Raw genomic sequence first — 20,666 nt, 5'->3', positions numbered from 1 at the left:
TGTCTTCTGCTAGCTTTTGAATATGTTTGCTCTTGCTTCTCTAGTTCTTTTAATTGTGATGTTAGGGTGTCAATTTTAGATCTTTCCTGCTTTCTCTTGTGGGCATTTAGTGCTATAAATTTCCCTCTACACACTGCTTTGAATGTGTCCCAGAGATTCTGGTACATTGTGTCTTTGTTCTCATTGGTTTCAGAGAACATCTTTTATTTCTGCCTTCATTTTGTTATTTACCCAGTCGTCACTCAGGAGCAGATTGTTCAGTTTCCACATAGTTGTAAGGTTTTGAGTGTGTTTCTTAATCCTGAGTTCTAACTTGATTGTGCTGTGGTCTGAGAGACTATTTGTTATGATTTCCATTCTTTTGCATTTGCTGAGGAGTGTTTTACTTCCAATTATGTGGTCAGTTTTAGAATAAGTGTGATGTGGTGCTGAGAAGAATGTATGCTCTGTTGATTTGGTGTGGTGAGTTCTGTAGATGTCTATTAGGTCTGCTTGGTGCAGAGCTGAGTTCAAGCCCTGATATCCTTGTTAATTTTCTGTCTTGTCGATCTGTCTGTTATTGACAGTGGAGTGTTAAAGTCTCCCATTATTACCGTGTGGGAGTCTAAGTCTCTTTGTAGGTCTTTAAGAACTTGCTTTATGAATCTGGGTGCTCCTGTATTGGGTGCATATATATTTAGGATAGTTAGCTCTTCTCGTTGAATTGATCCCTTTACCATTATGTAATGGGCTTCTTTGTCTCTTTTGATGTTTGTTGGGTCAAAGTCTGTTTTATCAGAGACTATGATTGCAACCCCTGCTTTTTTTTGCTTTCCATTTTCTTGGTAAATCTTCCTCCATCCCTTTATTTTGAGCCTGTACGTGTCTCTGCATGTGAGATGGGTCTCTTGAATACAGCACACTGATGGGTCCTGACTCTTGATCCAGTTTGCCAGTCTGTGTCTTTTAACTGGGGCATTTAGCCTGTTTACATTTAAGGTTAATATTGTGATGTGTGAATTTGATCCTGTCATCATGATGCTAGCTGGTTATTTCGCCCATTAATTGATGCAGTTTCTTCATAGCATTGATGGTCTTTACAATTTGGTATGTTTTTGCAGTGGCTGGTACCAGTTGTTCCTTTCCATGTTCAGTGCTTCCTTCAGGACCTCTTGTAAGGCAGGCCTGGTGGTGACAACATCTCTCAGCATTTGCTTGTCTGTAAAGGATTTTATTTCTCCTTTGCTTAAGAAGCTTAGTTTGGCTGGATATGAAATTCTGGGTTGAAAATTCTCTTTAAGAATGTTGAATATTGGCCCCCACTGTCTTCTGGCTTGTAGGGTTTCTTCCAAGAGATCTGCTGTTAGTCTGATGGGCTTCCCTTTGTGGGTAACCCGACCTTTCTCTCTGGCTGCCCTTAACATTTTTTCCTTTATTTCAACTTTGTTTAATCTGACAATTATGTGTCTTGGGGTTGCTCTTCTCGCGGAATATCTTTGTGGTGTTCTCTGTATTTCCCAAATTTGAATTTTGGCCTGTCTTTCTAGGTTGGGGAAACTCTCCTGGATAATATCCTGCAGAGTGTTTTCCAACTTGGTTCCATTCTCCCCGTCACTTTCAGGTACACCAATCAAACATAGATTTTGTCTTTTCACATAGTCCCATATTTCTTGAAGGCTTTGTTCATTTATTTTCACTCTTTTTTCTCTAATCTTGTCTTCTTGCTTATTTCATTGAGTTTATCTTTAATCTCTGATATCTTTTCTTCTACTTGATCGATTCGGTTATTGATAACTTGTGTATGTTTCATGAAGTTCTCGTGCTGTGTTTGTCCGCTCCATCAGGTCATTTATGTTCCTCTCTAAGCTGATTATTCTTATTAGCAATTTGTCTAACCTTTTTTCAAGGTTCTTAGCTTCCTTGCACTGGGTTAGAACATGCTTCTTTAGCTCGGAGGAGTTTGTTATTACCCACCTTCTGAAGCCTACTTCTGTCAATTTGTCAAAGTCATTCTCCATCCAGCTTTGTTCCCTTGCTGGCGAGGAGTTGTGATCATTTGGAGGAGGAGAGGTGTTCTGGTTTTGGGAATTTTCAGCCTTTTTGCACTGGTTTCTCCCCATCTTCATGGATTTATCTACCTTTTTTCTTTAATGTTGGTGATGTTGGTAGTATTCCTTTCTGTTTGTTAGTTTTCCTTCTAACAGTCAGGCCCCTCTGCTGCAGGTCTGCTAGAGTTTGCTGGAGGTCCACTCCAGACCCTGTTTGCCTGGGTATCACCAGCGGAGGCTGTGGAACAACAAAGATTGCTGCCTGTTCCTACCTCTGGGAGCTTTGTCCCAGAAGGGCACCCGCCAGATGCCAGGCAGAGCTCTCCTGTATGAGGTGTCTGTCGGCCCCTACTGTGAGGTGTCTCCCAGTCTGTGAGGTCCCTGTGAGGTCCCTGACACGGGGGGGTCAGGGACCCACTTGAGGAGGCAGTCTGTCCTGTATCAGAGCTTGAATGCTGTGGTGGGAGAACTGCTGCTCTCTTTAGAGCTGTCAGGCAGGGACGTTTAAGTCTGCTGAAGCTGTGCCTGCAGCCGCCCCTTCCCCCACGTGCTCTGTCCCAGGGAGCTGTGGTGGGCTCCTCCCGGTTCAAACTTCCCAGCAGCTTTGTTTACACTGTGAGGGTAAAACCATCTACTCAAGCCTCAGCAATGGCGGATGCGCCTCCTCCCATCAAGCTCGAGTGTCCCAGGTCAACCTCAGATGCTGTGGTAGCAGTGAGAATTTCAAGCCAGTGGATCTTAGCTTGCTGGGCTCTGTGGGGGTGGGACCCGCTGAGCCAGACACTGGAGAAAATTTCCTCTTCTGCCAGTTGTGAAGACCATGGGAAAAGTGCAGTATGTGGGCCAGAGTGTAGTGTTCTTCCCGGTACAGTCTCTCACAGCTTCCCTTGGCTAGCAAAGGGAAATCCCGTGACCCCTTGTGCTTCCTGTGTGAGGCGACGCCCCACCCTGCTTCAGCTCACCCTCTGTGGGCTGCACCCACTGTCCAGCCAGTCCCAGTGAGATGAACCTGGTACCTCAGTTGGAAATGGAGGAATCACCTGCCTTCTGTGTCCATCTTGTTGGGAGCTGTAGACCAGAGCTGTTCCTATTCAGCCATCTTGGCAGCTGTCCATCCAAATATGATTTCTTTGAATAGGTCAACCTTGTATTTGATATGTAAAATAAAGCCTGCTGAATTTTTTGATAACAGAGGAGAGACTCTGAACTCCAGTACACTTCCAGGTATATTTATGGAAGGAAATAAACCGTGAATACTGTATTGAGATTATATTATATGTAATTAGTTTATACATTATTATGAAAAGGAAGATATCTTTATTTTACCCTTTTCTAGATATTAATGCTGTATTTATTCTTTTTTAGATTGCAGCTTCATATGGTAATGCTGTTTGTATATTTGAGCCCTTGGGCATAAATTCTCATAAAAGAAATTGTGTAAGTATTAACCAATAATAGACTACTTTTAGAATCTAGTTAACTTTAGAATCCAATTGATGTTAATAAAAAGCTCCTTAGGAGCTAGTGCTGAAAATAGACTAGAGTATCAGTGAAAAATTGGTCTAGTGCTTTATGTTAGGATCCTTACATTCACTAGGGACACATCCCTAGTGCTTTTAGAAACCCAAGTCTCTAGAATATTGCAAATTGATATTTACTGTGTTAATTGAGATCTACCCTAGTTTGAACTACTGTTACTTCTTGTCGGATTACTAATCTCTATCTGATATCTGGTTTCCTGCTGCCTTCAACCCCAGTCTCTGTTCTCAACAGAGCAGATCATGACATTTCTCTGCTTAAAACTTTGTAATGGTTCCATATTTCTCTCTCTTTTTTCTTTTGTTTTGAGACAGGGTCTCACTCTATCCCCTAGGCTGGAGTGCAGTGGCATGATCACTGCTCACTGCAGCCTCAACCTGTCAAATGGTCCTCCCACCTCAACCTCCCAAGTAGATGGGACTACAGGCATGTACCACCATGGCCAGCTAAGTTTTAAATTTTTCGTAGAGATGGAGTTTCCCTGTGTTGCTCAGGCTGGTCTTGAACTCTGGGGCTAAGTGATCCTCCCACTTCAGCCTCCCAAATTGCTGGAATTATGGGCAAGAGCCACCATGTCCAGCTGCTCCATATTTCTTTCAGATAAAAAGCCAAAAGCCTTTTGTAGTCTACAACTTCCTTTCTACTCAATACCACACTTACTGTGTCTCAGAGCTCACCTCCTAAGTTCTTGTCCTCTCTGGTTCTACTCTGGCCACATTGGCATTTTTACTGTTTCTCAGTTAACCTTCCCTCTTTGAGCCTTTGTGTTGGTTGTTTTCTTTGTCAGGAATGTTAGTCCTCCAGCTATCTCCAAGGATAGCTCCCATAGATCCTTTAGGTCTTTGCTCACTAATACCTTGTCAATGAGGTTTACCTTGACCACCCTTTAAAAAATTGTACCCCCACTTATCTTGCTATTTAAAAATTTTTTTACAGCATTTATTTATTTATTGTTTACGATGTAGAATGTTATCTAAAGGTACATAAGGGTAGGAAGCTTTTTTCACTGATGAATCCCCAGTACTTAGAACAGTATCTGGAACAGCCAGGTGTGGTGGCTCACACCTGTAATCCCAACACTTTGGGAGGCCGAGGCGGGTGGAACACGAGGTCAGGGGTTTGAGATCAGCCTGGCCAACATGGTGAAACGCCGTGTCTACTAAAAATAAAAAAATTACCCAGGTGTGGTGGCACATGCCTATAGTCCCTGCTGCTCAGAAGGCTGAGGCAGGAGAATCGCTTGAACCCAGGAGGTGGAGGTTGCAGTGAGCCTGGACTGCACCATTGCACTCCAGCTTGGGAGTCAGAGCAAGACTCCATCTCAAAAAAAAAAAAAAAAAAAAAAAAAAGTATCTGAAACATAGTAGGTATTCCTAAATGTTGGTTGAATGAAGAAGTTAGGAGTTTAAAAAGCTCACTTACCAGCTCAGCTAAGTGGTTAAGCATACCACATTGTGAACCATTCAGATTCATACTGGGTGCTATATTATATTTGTCTTACTTAATGTTCAAAACATCTAATGTAGTTAGAATTAAGCCCTTTAAAACGTCCTGCATGCATTACATTTTTACCGTCACTCAGAAATAATCAAAATTACAGATGCTAAATCTGAATGCTGAGTATATATTTACAAGTAATTTTTAAAGTATATTTTTAAGTGAAATGCCTTAAAACAAACGGTTTTGGTATTTTTTCATTAAATATATGTGTTTGAATATATCTTTTTACATTCCCCCAAAACAGTATAAATTAAAATATTAATCTTTCCCTATAATAGTATTGTGAAATGGATATCAAATTTTGGACTACTTAAGAGTCACCTAGAGCACATACTAAAAATTTAGGTTTCCAGGTCTCATTCCCCAAATATCTTCAAGGTAGTTGCTCCACAGATTGCACTCTGAGGAACACTAAAGGAAAGAATATTAGGGATGTCTGTAATTTTAGGAATTATTTAATTATTACACTAAAATAGATTTGTTGAACAGTATTTAAAGTAGTGTTATGCTGTTGTGATTGTTGTTTGGTCAGCAGTGGTAGGGTTTAAAAATAACATTTTCTCTGATTATAAAATATCAAATAATTTTTGGATAATGAAGTGCAGGGTTTGCAGACACACACACACACACACACACATTTTTTTTAGATATAGAGTCTTGCTCTGTTACCCAGGCTGGAGTACAGTGGTGTGATCATAGCTCACTATAACCTCAAACTCATGGGCTAAAGTGATCCTTCTGCCTCAGCCTCCGAAGTAGCTGGGTCTACAGGTGTGAGCTCCCATGCCCAGCTAATTTTTAAAGTTTTTATAGAGATGGGGGTCTTGCTATGTTGCCCAGGCTGGTTTCAAATTCCTGGCCTTAAGCAATCCTCCTGTCATGGCCTCCCAAACTGTTGGGATGCAGCTGTGTTTTAAAATTCTGCCTTGAGGTAGTCAGGAAACCTTGTATACATTTTAAAATTGTTAAATATTCTTAAAATATTCCAACACAAAATGGCATTACTGTTTAAAAAGTATTATTTGCCAAGCAGTTAACATATAGCTTGCCTAAGGTAACATAGCTTTGCAAAGCTTTTCACAAATGTCCTCTCACAAAAGGACATTTTATATTTATGTACTACAAAGAAATATGTAAACATTTAACATCTTTGTGCCAGCCATTATAAACGCTGAAGATAACAAAATTATGACATAGTTTCTGCCCTTGAAGAGTTGCAGTTTAATGGGAGGAGAGTCAGATATGTAGACAAATACTAATTCCATGTGATCAGTGTTATAATGGCAGAATGTAAAAGTGGTATTGGTGCTGCCAGGATGTCAGAGAAGGCTTCATAGCAGAGATGATGAGTTAGCTAATCTTAGTGGAAGGATAGGGGTTTGCAGATGGAGATGTGAGGAATAGGATATCCTAAATATAAGAAGGTATTTATAGACATGAGAAGAAGCCTGAGAGAACCTGCTTTGTTTGGGCATGGCAAGGAGCTCAATATGGTATAATAGATAGTAGTGGAACCAATGAAAGTTACGTTAAAAACAGTACATAAAAATAATAGTGAGATATTTTCATCTTTTAAGTTGAAGAAAATGATAAAATGGTAGTGTTTTGGGATATTATTTGAAAAACATCTTTTTCTTTTTTCTTATTTCTTTTTGTCTGCATATTTCAGCAACTCAAGTGCCAGTGGCTTAAAACTGGGCAGTTTTTTTTGAGTTCTGTGACATACAACTTAGCATGGGATCCTCAAGGTATTTAGCAATTATATTTAAAATTATTTAAATTAAATATTTGTTTTAAATGTATGATAATAATGTGATATAGTCTCCCATAATAAGAAAATGATCAATATATTATATTTTCTTTTTGTTGACGAATGTAATTTTTCCTTCTTGGTATACAGTGCTTTGTGCAATGCTTAATTTACTATTCTGTTTTTTCCCCTACCTTTGAGTGTTTTATTTCAAGAAGCAGTTATGATTTGTTTCCTAGTTAATGTGTGCTGCCCTTTACTCTTGTTGTATTTGCTAAGAAACACCATTGGAAATAAAACAGAGACCAAAAAAACTTCACCTCATTTTATCATTCGTAACAGGAAATTACTATCTTTAATTTTGAAAAATTAGGAACCTCTAATGATAATAGCTGTTCTCCCTTTTTATATTCACAATTAATAAGGATTATTTTTATATTTCATGTGTAAAACCACATTTTATTAATTTGTAGTTATGCCTTATATCTCGAGGACATTTTATGTGGTATATATCAGAGTTTTGGGGACTTTGTTATTCTATTAATACATTTGTTGTTAGTTTTTTTGACTTGCTTGATAATAATAGTTCTTTGCCAGTAAGCTTTACTTTGTTGTTCTCAAATCTTCCTTAAGAACTACTCTTTGTCGTCCAGAAGATTCTTTTTTTTCTTATAAGGGACTTTAAAAAAATAGATATATACCAAGTGTTTTTCATTGGCGATATTGCTTACTTTTCACATAATATTAATAGTTTACAGATCTAAACAGAAGCCCGTGTGCATTTATTTCCCTATATAATATTTGCATATTCATCATAACATTCTTTAATTTTCAGATAATAGATTGTTGACAGCAACTGATTCTATTCAGTTGTGGGCTCCTCCAGGAGATGATATTCTGGAAGAGGAGGAAGAAATTGATAATACAATTCCTCCTGTTTTAAATGATTGGAAGTGTGTCTGGCAGTGCAAGTTAGTGTCTATTTCTATTGTTATATTCATTAATTAAAAGCAAATGCTTCCTAACATATGTTTCCTTTCACAAAGATCTTTATTTTTTGATGGTACCATTGCATTTAGACACCTAGAAAGTAGATTTTTTCTAACCAAAACCCATATAATAGCATTCTTTAATTTGTGCTACAGTTAATCATTTAAAAAAAGGATGAAAGTATTTTCATAGTTATAGCCCCAGGACAGGAGTTGACAGGGTTGATACATAGGAATTACTCATTAATAGATTGAGGTAAGGATGGGGAGGGGGAAGATGTGAAAGTTGCCAGCCAGTCTTTCAAGTGGAAGATGTACTATTAACAGTCATATAGATTATGTGATGAAGACTAGTCAGGGATGATGATAAGCTCAGCTTTTAACATGTTATATTTAGGATGTAGGTGGAGATATACTATATTCATGTTACTTACATTCTTCTTTTCCCAAAGTGAATGTTAGATTAGTTTTAATTAATTTACGTTTTTATGGAGGTGAAATATTTTATTTATATTTTTAGGGAAGCAAAAACAGTCTTATTCTGAGGATTCTGACTTTTATGTTACAAAAATCTCATCTTGACCATTTTTATATACAGTACACCAGATTTTAAAAGGGCTAATTGTCTAACTCTCTCTTTTTTAGAACCTCAGTATCTGTACATTTGATGGAATGGTCTCCTGATGGTGAATATTTTGCTACTGCTGGAAAGGTAAAGGATCAAACAAAAACATACAAAAGAAACAAAAGAATTAAAAATGTTCCTTATTTATTTTTATTTTCAGTTTTCTCATCTGTAAAACTGGGATAATCCTCCTTGGCAAAGCTGGCCTGAAGAATAAAAGTGGTGTTTGTAAAAGACCTGGTGTTTTGCTCACAGGTTGTAGGCACTTGGGAAATAATGGCTATTCTTATTACTCTTATTTGACCTTGGCTTATTTGCATTTTTAAAAACTAAGTTTTGTGTTTAAAAATAGCATATGTACATAACTTAAAAAGTAAAATAATACTGGATTCACAATGAAAAGATGTACTCCTTTTCTCATTATTCCAACGCTAATTCCTGTGTCCAGGAGGCAATTATTTGTCAAGTTGAATATTTTGATATTTCCTTCCATGTCCTTGAATAACTTGCAGGTGCTCCCATTTCTTGATTCTCTCTGCCCAGCCCCCTGAGTTATATGTATTATTTTTTGCCTTCCCACTGTAGAAGCTGAGGCTTTAGCTTGATAAAGGTGAGGGATTGATATCCCCAACATCATCTTCACATCTAATACATACACATATTCATTTCACTTGCTCCTGTCTTCCTGATGTAGGTATCTCATGATGGGTAAATCAGAAGTTATTGTTTATGTTATTAAGATTGTACAGAATATTCTTAATAGTAATTACTTTGGAGATAATAATTGCTTTGTTTTATGGTTTGCTTTTTTTTCTATATACCTAATTCATCCAGAACTGCTCTGACTCTTTTCTCAGTATAATCCCACATAGGAGGTATTCTGGGAACATGAGTTCTCTTTGCTCTCATTCAGCTTAATTGCTCTACCGGTCTAAAATAGCAGAGCTACCATTTTCGGATTTTCTTTTACCAACTTTGGGAAATTCTCTTTCCCTCTCTCCTTTGTTAAATTTTCTGTTTCTTAGAATCATTTATCTTCCTTTTTTCTTATTTTGATGGAGATATCCCCCAATAGGTTCCTGAAGAAAGGTGAATAGGAAAAAACATTTTTCAAGCCTTATGTGTCTGAAAGATTTTTTTCTTATGCTTGATTTTCTCGGGCATAGAATTGGGTTGAAAAATCACTGACCTTCGATATTATATCTCAATAAACTTTTTTATTGATATATATATGGGATACATGTGATATTTTGATATGTGCGTAATGTGTAATGATGGTCAAATTAGAGTATTTAGGATATCCATCACCTCAGACGTTTATCTCTTTTTGTGTTGGCAACATTTCAAATCTTCTAGTTAATTGAAATATACAATATGTTATTGTTAACCATTGCCACCCTACTGTACTATTGAACACTAGAACTTATTCCATCTATCTAACTGTGTATTTGTACCAATTAACCAACTTCTCTTCATCTCCTTTTTTAGATCTCACATAAGATTGAGAAAATACGGTATTTTTTCTTTCTGTGCTTGTCTTATTTCACGTAACATAATGACTTCTAGTTCCATTTGTGTTACTACAAGTTATAGGATTTTGTCCTTTGTACAGCCAAATAGTATTCCACTGTGTATATTTACCACATTTCATTTATCCCTTCATTTACTGATGGGCATGTAGGTTGATTCTATATCCAGGCTATTGTGAATAGTGCTGCAGTAAACATGGGAGTGTAGCTATCGCTTTGATACACTGATTTCCTTTTTATTGGATAAATACCCAGTAGTAGGATTGATGAACTGTATGGTAGTTCTAGTTTTGTTTTTTTGAGAAAACTCCATACTGTTTTCCATAACCACTGGCACCTGAGCAAGCTGCCTGTAGGCCCAAGGACTGGTCCTCCTGGACCTGTGACTACTGGCGTCCTTGTATGCTGCCTGGGAGCCCAAGGGCCTGCATGCCTGGCCTGCCTCTGCCACCACGGGTGCCTCAGAACTGGCCTGTCTGGTGTCCCTGTCTGCAGCAAAGCCTCACCACAGCCTCTGCTACCAACCACAGCCTAAGCCAATTAGTAACTCACAGCCACCACTGACACTGACTACACCTGAAGAAATTGTATGAAGACTGCTCTCCTGCACTTACCCAGAATCAAAGCCAAACACACTATCCAACTAACACTACGACATTTGGGGGACCTGTTAAATCTGAAACTCATGTCTTTCAATTCTGAGAGATTATATTATTTCTTTCGTGTTATTTCTTTCTCTCTCTGGATCTTTTCTTACTCAGATATGGATACTTTTACACTAATTCTCTATTTTACTATTTTCCCCCTTTACTGTTGTCCACTTATTCATCTTTTTCTTTTAATTTCTGGGGGACTTTTCGGATGTAACTTCAAAGTAATTTTTTTCTGCTATTAAATTTTTAATTTTTAAGAGGTTTTAAAATTCTCTGATTTTTTTAAATTACAAAATATTTCATAAATTAAAAAAGTATATATATAACATGTTATATAAGATATAATAAACAATTAAACAAATACACATGTACCCTACTCCTCAACTTGAGACAAAGAACATAAAACAAATGGGTCCTTTATCTTTCTCCATGCATCTCCTTCCTCCCCTCCCACCCCAGGCAACCAGAATCCTGATTTTCATGTTTATTATTTTATTTAAAAAAGTTTCACTCATCTAAATTCCCAAATAAGGTAATATTTAGTTTTCCACAGTTCTGAACTTAACAGAGTTTGTGTTTTTCTTTCTTTTCTTTTTTTTTTTTTTTTTGAGACTGAGTCTCAATCGGTCACCTGGGCTAGTGTGCAATGGCACAGTCACGGCTCATTGCAGCGTCAACCTCCTGGGCTTAGGCAGTCCTCCTACCTCAGCTGGGAATACAGGTGTGTACGATCACATCTGGCTAGTTTTTTTTTCTTTTTTTTATAGAAATAAGGTTTCATTATGTTGCCCAGGCTGGTCTCTTTTCCCTTTATTTATGATGCCTTAAATTAAAAAAATTTTTCTTCAAACATGAACAGAAAGGTACTGAACTCCTATGTACCCATCACTTAGCTTCAGCCATTATCACTCAGCCAATCTTGTTTCGTCTGTACTACTCCTCCCCTAGTTGGATTATTTAGGCTTGTGTCACTGATGTCATTCGTCTGTAAATATTTCAGTATCTACTTTTGAAGTATAAAGATTTTACAAAAATATCCACAATATATAGTGGGTTAATTGTAGTTTGAATCTTGTTTAGGAAAATTTCTTACTGTGATGCTATAAAAGTATTCTTTTTTATTTTCTCCTAAAATCTTAAAATTTTAATCTCTTATATAAGTCCCTAATCCAAATGGAAGTTGTCTCAATAACATTTACTGAATAGTTCATTCTTTTTCCATTGATCTGCCATACCATTTCTGACATGTATTAAATAATGCTGTAGCAGATGTCTTGTACATGTCTGTTAGGCTCTTGTGTGGATTTCTCTTGGGTATATACATAGGAATAGAATTGCTGGGTTATATGTTATATGTGTCTTTAATTTCAGTAGATAATACCAATCTGTTTTCCAAAGTTGATATACTAATTTACACTCTAATAGTATACAATAGTTCCTGTTACTCCTAGCCAGTGCTGATATGGTCTGACTTTTAAACTTTTGTAAATTTGGTAGATGTCGAGTACCACCTCCTTGTAGTTTTTTTTGCTTTTTGTTTTTTTAGAGACAGAGTCTCACTCTGTCATCCAGGCTGGAGTACATTGGCCAATCATAGCTCACTGTAACCTTGAACTTCTGGACTCAAGTGATCCTCCTGCCTCAGCCTCCTGAGTAGCTGGGACTACAGGCATGCACCACCATGGCTGGCTAAGTTTTATCTATTTTTTTTTGGTAGAGTTGGGATCTCCTTATGTTGCCCAAGCTGGTTTTGAACTCCTGGCCTCAAGCGATCCTCCTGTTTTGGACTCCCTAAGTGTTGGGATTACAGGCGTGAGCCACTACGCCTGGCCTCCTTGTAGTTTTAAAGTGCATTTCCCTGATTATTAATGAGGCTAAATACCTTTTCATTTATTTATTGGGTATTTGGATGACTGATTTAAAAGAAAGTAACTGGGCAAGTTCCTTGCCCGTTTTTAAAATAGTTTTTGGTCTTTTGTTGATTTGTAGGAGTTCTTTATTATGGGTATGAGCTTTTTGTCAGTTATATGTTTTGCAAAGATCTTCTCCCACTCCATTAGTTGCTTATTCATTCTCTTAATGGTATCTTTTGATGAGAGATATTTGATTTTAATGTCAAATATATCAGTGTTTTTCTGAGTCCTATTTAATAAGTTTTTCATACTGTGAGATTCTGAGGATTTTCCTATGTTACATAATCTTCTAGACCAGAGTTGCTCTAAGTTTTTTTGTGCTGTGAATTCCTTTGCAAATCTAGTGAAGCCTATAATAACTTTCCTCATAGTATGATGTTTTTAAATGCATAAAATAAAATACGTAGCATTACAAAAGAAATTATTGAAATACAGCTTCAAGATATTAAAAAAATACATTTGTGATAGAGACATTATGTACTTTTAAATTAGTGCATTTGGTAACAAAAATTGCACTTAAAATATGGGCAGTTTTAATTGTGTTTAGCTATTGTATGTGGAATTAAAATTTCAGTATCTCACTTTCTAAGGTGAGGATAGGTTTTCCAAGAACAACAAAATTCACTGAAGGATTTTTGGGTTGATCTCTAGTTGTAGAAATGTTAAACTTTACTGTTTTATTGCTCAGCAGTTAACTAACTGCACAGAGGTAGTTGCTTAATGGTTGCATGAACAATATAGACAGGAAGACTGCAATCGTGCGGTTTAGTAGTAGTTCCAATAACTAACAATTTCAAAGTAGAAATGAGTGTAAAAAATACTGTGAAATATGCAATAACTGTCATGTGATATGAAAACATCTTTGATTCTGTTAGAGACAAAATCATATGTACTGCCAATACTACTTTGGTTTGTTTTTTTCAATTAGCATTTATGAAAATAGAGAAGTAATTGTTTTTCCCCATTAAGGTTCATGGTGCCTTTGGGTCTTAGTTTTCTTGGTTTCTTCAGAAGCAGACTCTGAGATAAGGATTCAAGTGTAAGTAATTAATATGGGGAATGATCACACGAAATATACTGGATTGGAGGCAGGGAAGTGAAGGCACTTAATAACCTTTGTTAAGTGTATTAAGAAGCTGAATCTCTGGGTCCTTTGGGAACCCGTGTTCCTCACTTGCATCATGTTCCTTTCACATGTTCTTCACACACATCATTTGAAGGCAGGTGAGGGCCAGGTATCAGTTCTCAGCACTCATAACCAGCTCCTAGAAAACCTCAGACAAAAAGATGTAGATGCTTGCAGTTGAAACTGGCACACCAAAATGCTAAGGCATGATGGGATACAAATGATGTGTCAAAAGTATCTTTTATATCTTGAAATCTATCCATAGGACCTTTGGATCAGAGGACCTCAGGCCAACAGCCTCTGGTCTAGAATATGGACATTTTATGTTTTATCTTTCACATTTAGGTCTAAAATCTATGTGAAATAATGTTTAGGTGTGATTTGAAGAAGGTCAAGTTTTATTTTTTCCTTATGGATATCTGGTTGTCTTGAACAATTTATTGGAAAAAATCCTCCCTTTCTTCATTGTTCTGCATTACCACTTTTGTCATAGAATCAAATGTCCATATTTCTGTAGGTCTGTTTCTAGGCTCTTTTCTCTAGTTCATTGGTCTTTCCTTGTATGAGTGCCACCTGACTTAATTGCTGTAGCTTTAAATTAAGTCTTGATATCTGGTAGGGCAAGTCCTCCCCTCTTGTATTTCTTTTTTAAGATCGTCTTATCTATTCTTGGCCCTTTGCATTTCTATATAAATTTTAGAATAAACGATAATTTTTACAAAGCAAACAGAAAACCTCTTATGATTCTGATTGGTATTACATTGACGGTGTAGGTCAGTTTGGGGAGAATTGACATCTTTACTGTATTTAGTCTTCCCATTTATGAACATGATGTATCCCTTCATTTATTTTAGACCTTTTTTTCCTCAGTAATGTTTTATAATTTTCTCTGTGAAGATCCCAAGTATCTTTTGGGATTAATTCCTAGATACTTGATGTTTTTGATACTGTTATAAATGGAATCATTATATAAATTTTTAAAAAATAATTGTTACTGGTATATAGAAATGCAGTTTTTGTATATTGGCTTTATGCCCAGCACCCTTACTAAACTCATTAATTCTAATAATTCCTCTGTAGATCATTTTGGATTTTATATGTACACAATTATATAATCTATGAATAATGAAAGCTGTAGTTCATCTTTTGTAACTCTCCCATGTTTCATATTTTTCCTTTTTTTTTTTTTTAACCGCAGTGTCTAGGACCTCTAGTAGAGTGCTGAATAAACGTGGTGACAACAGGTCTATCTTTTTCTTGTTCCCAGTCTCAAAGGGATACCCTTCACTGTGTCATCATAAATATAATGTTTACTGTTGATGTTTGTGGTAGATACTTTTTTTTCAGATAAAGAAACTTTCCTTCTATTTGTTGTTTGCTAGATTGTTTTTCTAAACCACAAACGATATAGAATTTTAGGAAGCATTTTTTCTGCATCTAATGAGACAATTTTTATCTTTTTTTTTGAGACAGAATCTCACTCTGTCACCCAGGCTGGAGTCCAGTGGCACAATCTCAGCTCACTGCAATCTCAGTATCCCAGGTTCAAGTATTTCTCCCATTTCAGCCTCCCAAGTAGCTGGGACTACAGGCACCCATCACCATGCCGGTTAATTTTTGTGTTTTTGGTAGAGATGAAGTTTCACCATTTTGGCCAGGCTGGTCTCGAACTCCTGACCTCAGATGATCCACCCGCCTCGGCCTCCCATAGTGCTGGGATTACAGGCGTGAGCCACTGTGCCCGGCCATCTTTTAAATCTTTTAATAAGATGAAATACATGGACTGATTTTGTAAACCTTGTATTCCTGGAACAATCCCAGCTTCATTATAATGTATTATCCTTGCTGGATTTGATTTGCTGATCTTTTGTTTAAGATTTATGTGTTAGAGTGAGATTCGGCCAATAATTTTCCCGTTTTCATAATGTCCTTGACAGATTTTTATGTTGATGTTATGCTGGCCTTATAAATGGGTTGGAAAGCTCTCTCGTGAAGAGTTTATATAAGATTGATATAGTTTTATTCTTAAGTATTTGCTGGTGAAGCCATCTGGATCAGGAATTTTCTTTAAATTATTTAGATTTTCTTTTTCTTTTGTATGTTCAGTTTTGGTAAGTTGTATTTACCTATGATTTTACAGTTTTATTTAGATTTTCAAATTTATTAGCACAAAATTGTGTAAAACACCTTATCTTTTAATATCTATAATACATGTATAGTGATTTCTTCTTCAGTTTTGATATTATTTATGCCTTCCCTCTTTCTTCATTCATCTCACCGAGAGTTTATCAATTTTATAGGTCTTTTTACTGCCCTAAAAGTCTTCTGTGCTCTGCCTGTTTTTAACTATGGCTACCCCTGCTTAGTTGTTACTGTTATCTTTTCTACTTTTAAATGTTGGAGTGCCCAGGGCTCTTCTAGTCTTAAGGTTTCTGATGCCATTTAAATACCATTTTTGTATGCTGATGACATTCAACTTTGTGTTTTTTGCCTGTACCTCTTCCCTGGTCTCTACTTCCCCAACCCCTCAATTTGCTCCCTGATGGCTCACCTTTAGAATATATCCACAATCTGCTCACTTCTTTACCACCTCCACTCTTATAATCTGGTTGAAGCCACCATTGTTTATCACTCGTATTATTGTATTAAATTTTTAATTGGTTTCCCAATTTTTGCTGCACTTCTGTACAATCTATGTTCAAACCAGCAGGTGGAGTGATTTAAAAAATTTTTTTTTTGAGACAGAGTCTCTCACTGTCGCCCAGGCTGGAGTGCAGTGGCGCAATCTTGGCCCACTGCAACCTCTGCCTCCTTGGGTTCAAGCAATTCTTGTGCCTCAGCCTCCCAAGTGACTGGGATTACAAGCGTGTGCCACCACACCTGGCTAATTTTTGTAGTTTTAGTAGAGACGGAGTTTCGTCATGATGGCCAGGCTGGTCTCGAACTCCTGGCCTCAAGTGATCTGCCCACCTTGGTCTCCCAAAGTGCTGGGATTATGGGTGTGAGCCACCATTCCTGGCCTGGAGTGATCTTTTTAAAATGTTGTCAGATCTTGTCACTCTTCTTTTGTACAAAACTGTCAAAAGCTTTTCTATTTCATTTACCAAAAGCCCAAGTCTTCGTGATGGTTTAGCATGCTCCATGCTTACCAGGACTCTCGTCACTGCTTCAACCTTATCTCCTGCTAACCCTCACCCCTGCACACTCCACTCCAGCTAGTTTGCCTCGTTGTTGTTAAACTAGATTTTAAAAATAAAACACTGAAATTTTGATAAGCCAGTTCAATAATCTACAAATAATAAAACATAGTATTTCTGGATAGAAATGTAGAGACACGTGAAGAATTTTCTGTAATGTCTTGAGAAGCGTGGGTATCTCATGAAGGGTACACTTATCAGAATCACAGGAAAAACAGTTTGAGAAATAATATAATTCATGTCTTTTTTTCCTTTTTTATTTTATTTTACGTAATCATGTCTTGATCTCTAAAACTAGGCAGTCACCTTTAAAACTTTGGATCTTTAAAAACAAATACCCCATTACTCCCAAAATTTGACTGAAAAAACTCACAGATTTTGTCTTTTTTTTGTTACTCATATTTCTTAGGATTACCGCGTTAATAAGTGATTAATAAAGCCAATCATTCCTTTGACTTAACAAGTCCATAATAGGTGAACCTATGGATGATTTAATATAGGACCAGTTCAGCGTGTCAGAGAGCTGCTGGAGAGTCATACTGGAATCCAGCTTTATGATATTCCCAGTTAGTCATTGCTGATGTCAGCTTGGATACTGTACACACTGTGCATCATGTGGAGCATGTTTTCCTATTGCTGCCTTTTAAATATCATTAATGGCACTATGATCATGGGCAGGTATTGTATACACTTAAGTTTTCCTTGACTCATGTACAGTTAACCCTTGAACAACATGGCAGTTAGGTGATCCAACCCCCTGCACAGTCAAAAATCCCTGTCTAACTTTTGAGTCTCCAGAAACTTAACTACTAATAGTCTACTATTGACTGGAAGCTTTTCCAATTAAAAAAACAATAAATTAACACATTTTGTTTGTTATATGTATTATATACTCTACTCTTTTTTTTTAAACCCTGCATGTGGCATCCAATATATACTATACTCTTTTAAGGAAGAGAAGAAAAATGTTACTAAGAAAACCTTAAGGAAGAGAAAATAAATTAACCATTCATTAAGTGGATGTAGATGATTATAAGGTCTTCATCCTCATCATTTTCACATTTAGTAGGTGACAGAGGAGGAAGAAGAGGAGGAGTTGGTCTTGCTGTCTTGGGTGGCAGAGGCAGAAGAAAATTCATATGTAAGTGGACCTGTGCAGTTCAAACCCATGTTGTTCAAGGGTCAAGTGTACTTTAACATATATATTGTCTGCTTTTTTTTTATCATATAACTGGGCAAAGAAAATGCATTTTAGAATTCTAGCAATCTGCACTTGTAAGACACATGAGAATCTTTCATAGTTGTATTCGTATCATAATAGACTTTATATATGTAAAATTGATAGTGCATTTTGGACAAAAAATTGATTTGAAATTGTATCTGAAATTAACAACCTTCATTCACGTGTTTAGCAGATATTCTTTTGAACACCACCATATACCCTGAACTGTTGTGTGTGCTGGCAGTCTTATGATGAAGATGACAGACAAGGCTTTTGTTCTTATAGGACTTAATTTCTGGTGAAGAAAGACAGAAAAAAAAATCAAGTATTAACAAGTGCTATCCAGAAAATTAAGACAGGATGATATAGTAGTGTGATTGGGTGTCTGTTAGAGTGAGTGATCTTTAGAGAAAGCTTTGCTGAGGAGATACCTTTAAACTGAGGATTGAATACTACGAAGGAGACAACTGTGAAGTTCAGGGGAAAGAGTGTTTTTGGCCAAGGGAACAAACACCAAGTGCAAATGCTCTGAAATAGCAATTAGCAGGGCTTGTTAAAGAACAACAGAAAGCTGGAGTGTAGTGGTTAGACCAAAGTTTGAGATGCATCTGAGTTAAGATATCAGATAGGATAAGAGAGTCAGGAGTTCTCTGGCAATTTGAATTCTTTAGCCAAAGGTGGTGTTTAAATTTATGGGTCTGGATGAAATTAACTAGGGAGAAAGTGTGTATTAGAGAAGAGAATGGGACTCAGGATCAAATCCCAGGATCCTCAAACATTAAGAAATGATGGAGAGAGGGGAGATACCTACAAAGGATGCCGGGAAGGAGTAACCACTGAAATAAAACGAAAACCAGGAGAATGTGACATTAGAGAAGCCAAGAAAAAAGGTTCAAGGAGGGAATGTCAGTTAATTTTGTCAAAAGACCTAGAACACACGGGAGAACAGTTTGAACATCTGTAGATAGTACAGGCCTAACTGTGCATAAATTAAAGCAAAGAAACTTTTGTGGAATCATAAAGTTTTAATGATCTTAGTGATCACAGAAGAAGCTAAGGTTTTTGAAGTCCATGTCTCTGCCCTCCACTGCCACTACCTGTGTCAGCATCTTCGGGGCTGCAGACCTTTACAGTAGTCTCTTAAGTGATGTCCTGCAAACATCATCTGATTGGTCTGCCCACAGGAGCCAGCCACCTGAACATGCCATTCTCCTTTTCACCACCTTTTAATGACTCCTGTTGCTCCTAAAATGAAGATTATGATCTTTACCATGGCCTGTGAGGCTCTGCTGTATGATCTGGCCCTTCTGTGCCTCTCCAGCTTCTTTCCCACCTTAATGCCTACGACACTGATGTCCTTTCAAGGCCTTGAATATGCCAAGCTCTTTCCTGCTTCCACATCTTTTTATGTGCTGTTCTCTCTGTCTAGGGAATACCTACAATACCCAGACTTCCTTATTCTTTACCTGGTCGTCTTTTATGTATCCTTCAACTCTCAGTTTAAATACCACTTCCTTAAGGAATCCTCTGATCTCCCAGGCAAGGTCAAGTCTCCTTATTAAATACTTTCCTGGTGCCCTCTGCTTCTTTCTTATAGTGCTTATCACAATTGTAATTAAAACAATAATTTATATCCTCACTTAATGTTGCCTTCTTTTCTAAAGAATAAGCTCTGTGGGATTAGGAAATGTATTTTATTATTTCTGTCTCTTCCTCTGCCCCAGCTATATCCCCAGCCATTCACACAGTGGCTTCTTTCAATAAATACTTGTTGTTTGAGTAAATCTTGTAAGTGTTCCATAGTTGTACAGGCAGTTAATGGCACATCATCATTATCTATTAGTATGTGGAGGACTGATTTTGTTTTTAAGCCTGAGAATGGTTGGAAAGCCATTGAGTTTGCTTAGAGTGAAATGTGGCTCTTTAATAAATCTGTATCTGGACATAATCAAATGTATAATAATTGGTTCTTATGAAACATAGTAAAATATATGTCATTAGATTGAATTAAGAATAGTAGCTTGATACAAACTACAGGATGCCTACCCTTCCCTAAAAGAGACATATGAACTGTTAAAATGTCCACAAAAATTTTATTTTCTAGATTATTGAGTATTTTTTTCATTGTGTTAGTCACATCTCCCTAAGCTGCTTATATCCAGTTATCCTAAGAGTTAAGTGTTTCATAATTCTTATGGAAAGATAATGCTTTTCTGGTAAGGATCCTATGGAGGTTAAGCAAATATGTCTTGGATTGAAAAAGCTATTTTCTCACATTTTTGAGAATATACCACATCTGATTAAGATTATCCTGATAAAAAGAACAGAAAGTAACTTTGGAATGTTGGGCAGTTTTTTTTTTTTTTGGTACAATCTGTTCTGCTTCTGTTAATAAAGCCAAATTTGAATTGATAAAACAGATGGTCACTGTGGATCTCCCACTAGAAGGCATTTTCCACCGCCTCTGCTACACATGACAGGATTTTATTTCAGGTGTTGTAAGACTCAAATTCAATTACTTCCAGGATTTTTAATATTACGGTTCATTGAGCACTTTGGCTGGTAAGATCTAATTTTATAAATGTGGTAAATTAAA

General features: G+C 36.9%; 1 protein-coding gene across 6 annotated transcripts in view; it reads left to right on the top strand.

The window, feature by feature from the left end:
• Positions 1 to 20,666, top strand: part of DMXL2 (Dmx like 2) — a 175,591-nt gene that overhangs the window by 48,382 nt on the left and 106,543 nt on the right. For all 6 annotated transcript variants that reach the window (XM_054451712.2, XM_054451710.2, XM_054451711.2 and 3 more), the window contains exons 3-6: positions 3,393 to 3,464; positions 6,736 to 6,814; positions 7,652 to 7,787; positions 8,451 to 8,517. In XM_054451712.2, the coding sequence (XP_054307687.1) occupies positions 3,393 to 3,464; positions 6,736 to 6,814; positions 7,652 to 7,787; positions 8,451 to 8,517 (354 nt within the window). The remainder of the gene's footprint in view (positions 1 to 3,392; positions 3,465 to 6,735; positions 6,815 to 7,651; positions 7,788 to 8,450; positions 8,518 to 20,666) is intronic.

This window comes from Pongo pygmaeus, chromosome 16 (genome assembly GCF_028885625.2).
Source record: "Pongo pygmaeus isolate AG05252 chromosome 16, NHGRI_mPonPyg2-v2.0_pri, whole genome shotgun sequence".
NCBI classification, from domain to species: domain Eukaryota; kingdom Metazoa; phylum Chordata; class Mammalia; order Primates; family Hominidae; genus Pongo; species Pongo pygmaeus.
Note: the sequence above shows the minus strand (reverse complement) of the source record. Positions and strands in the feature narration are given on the sequence as shown.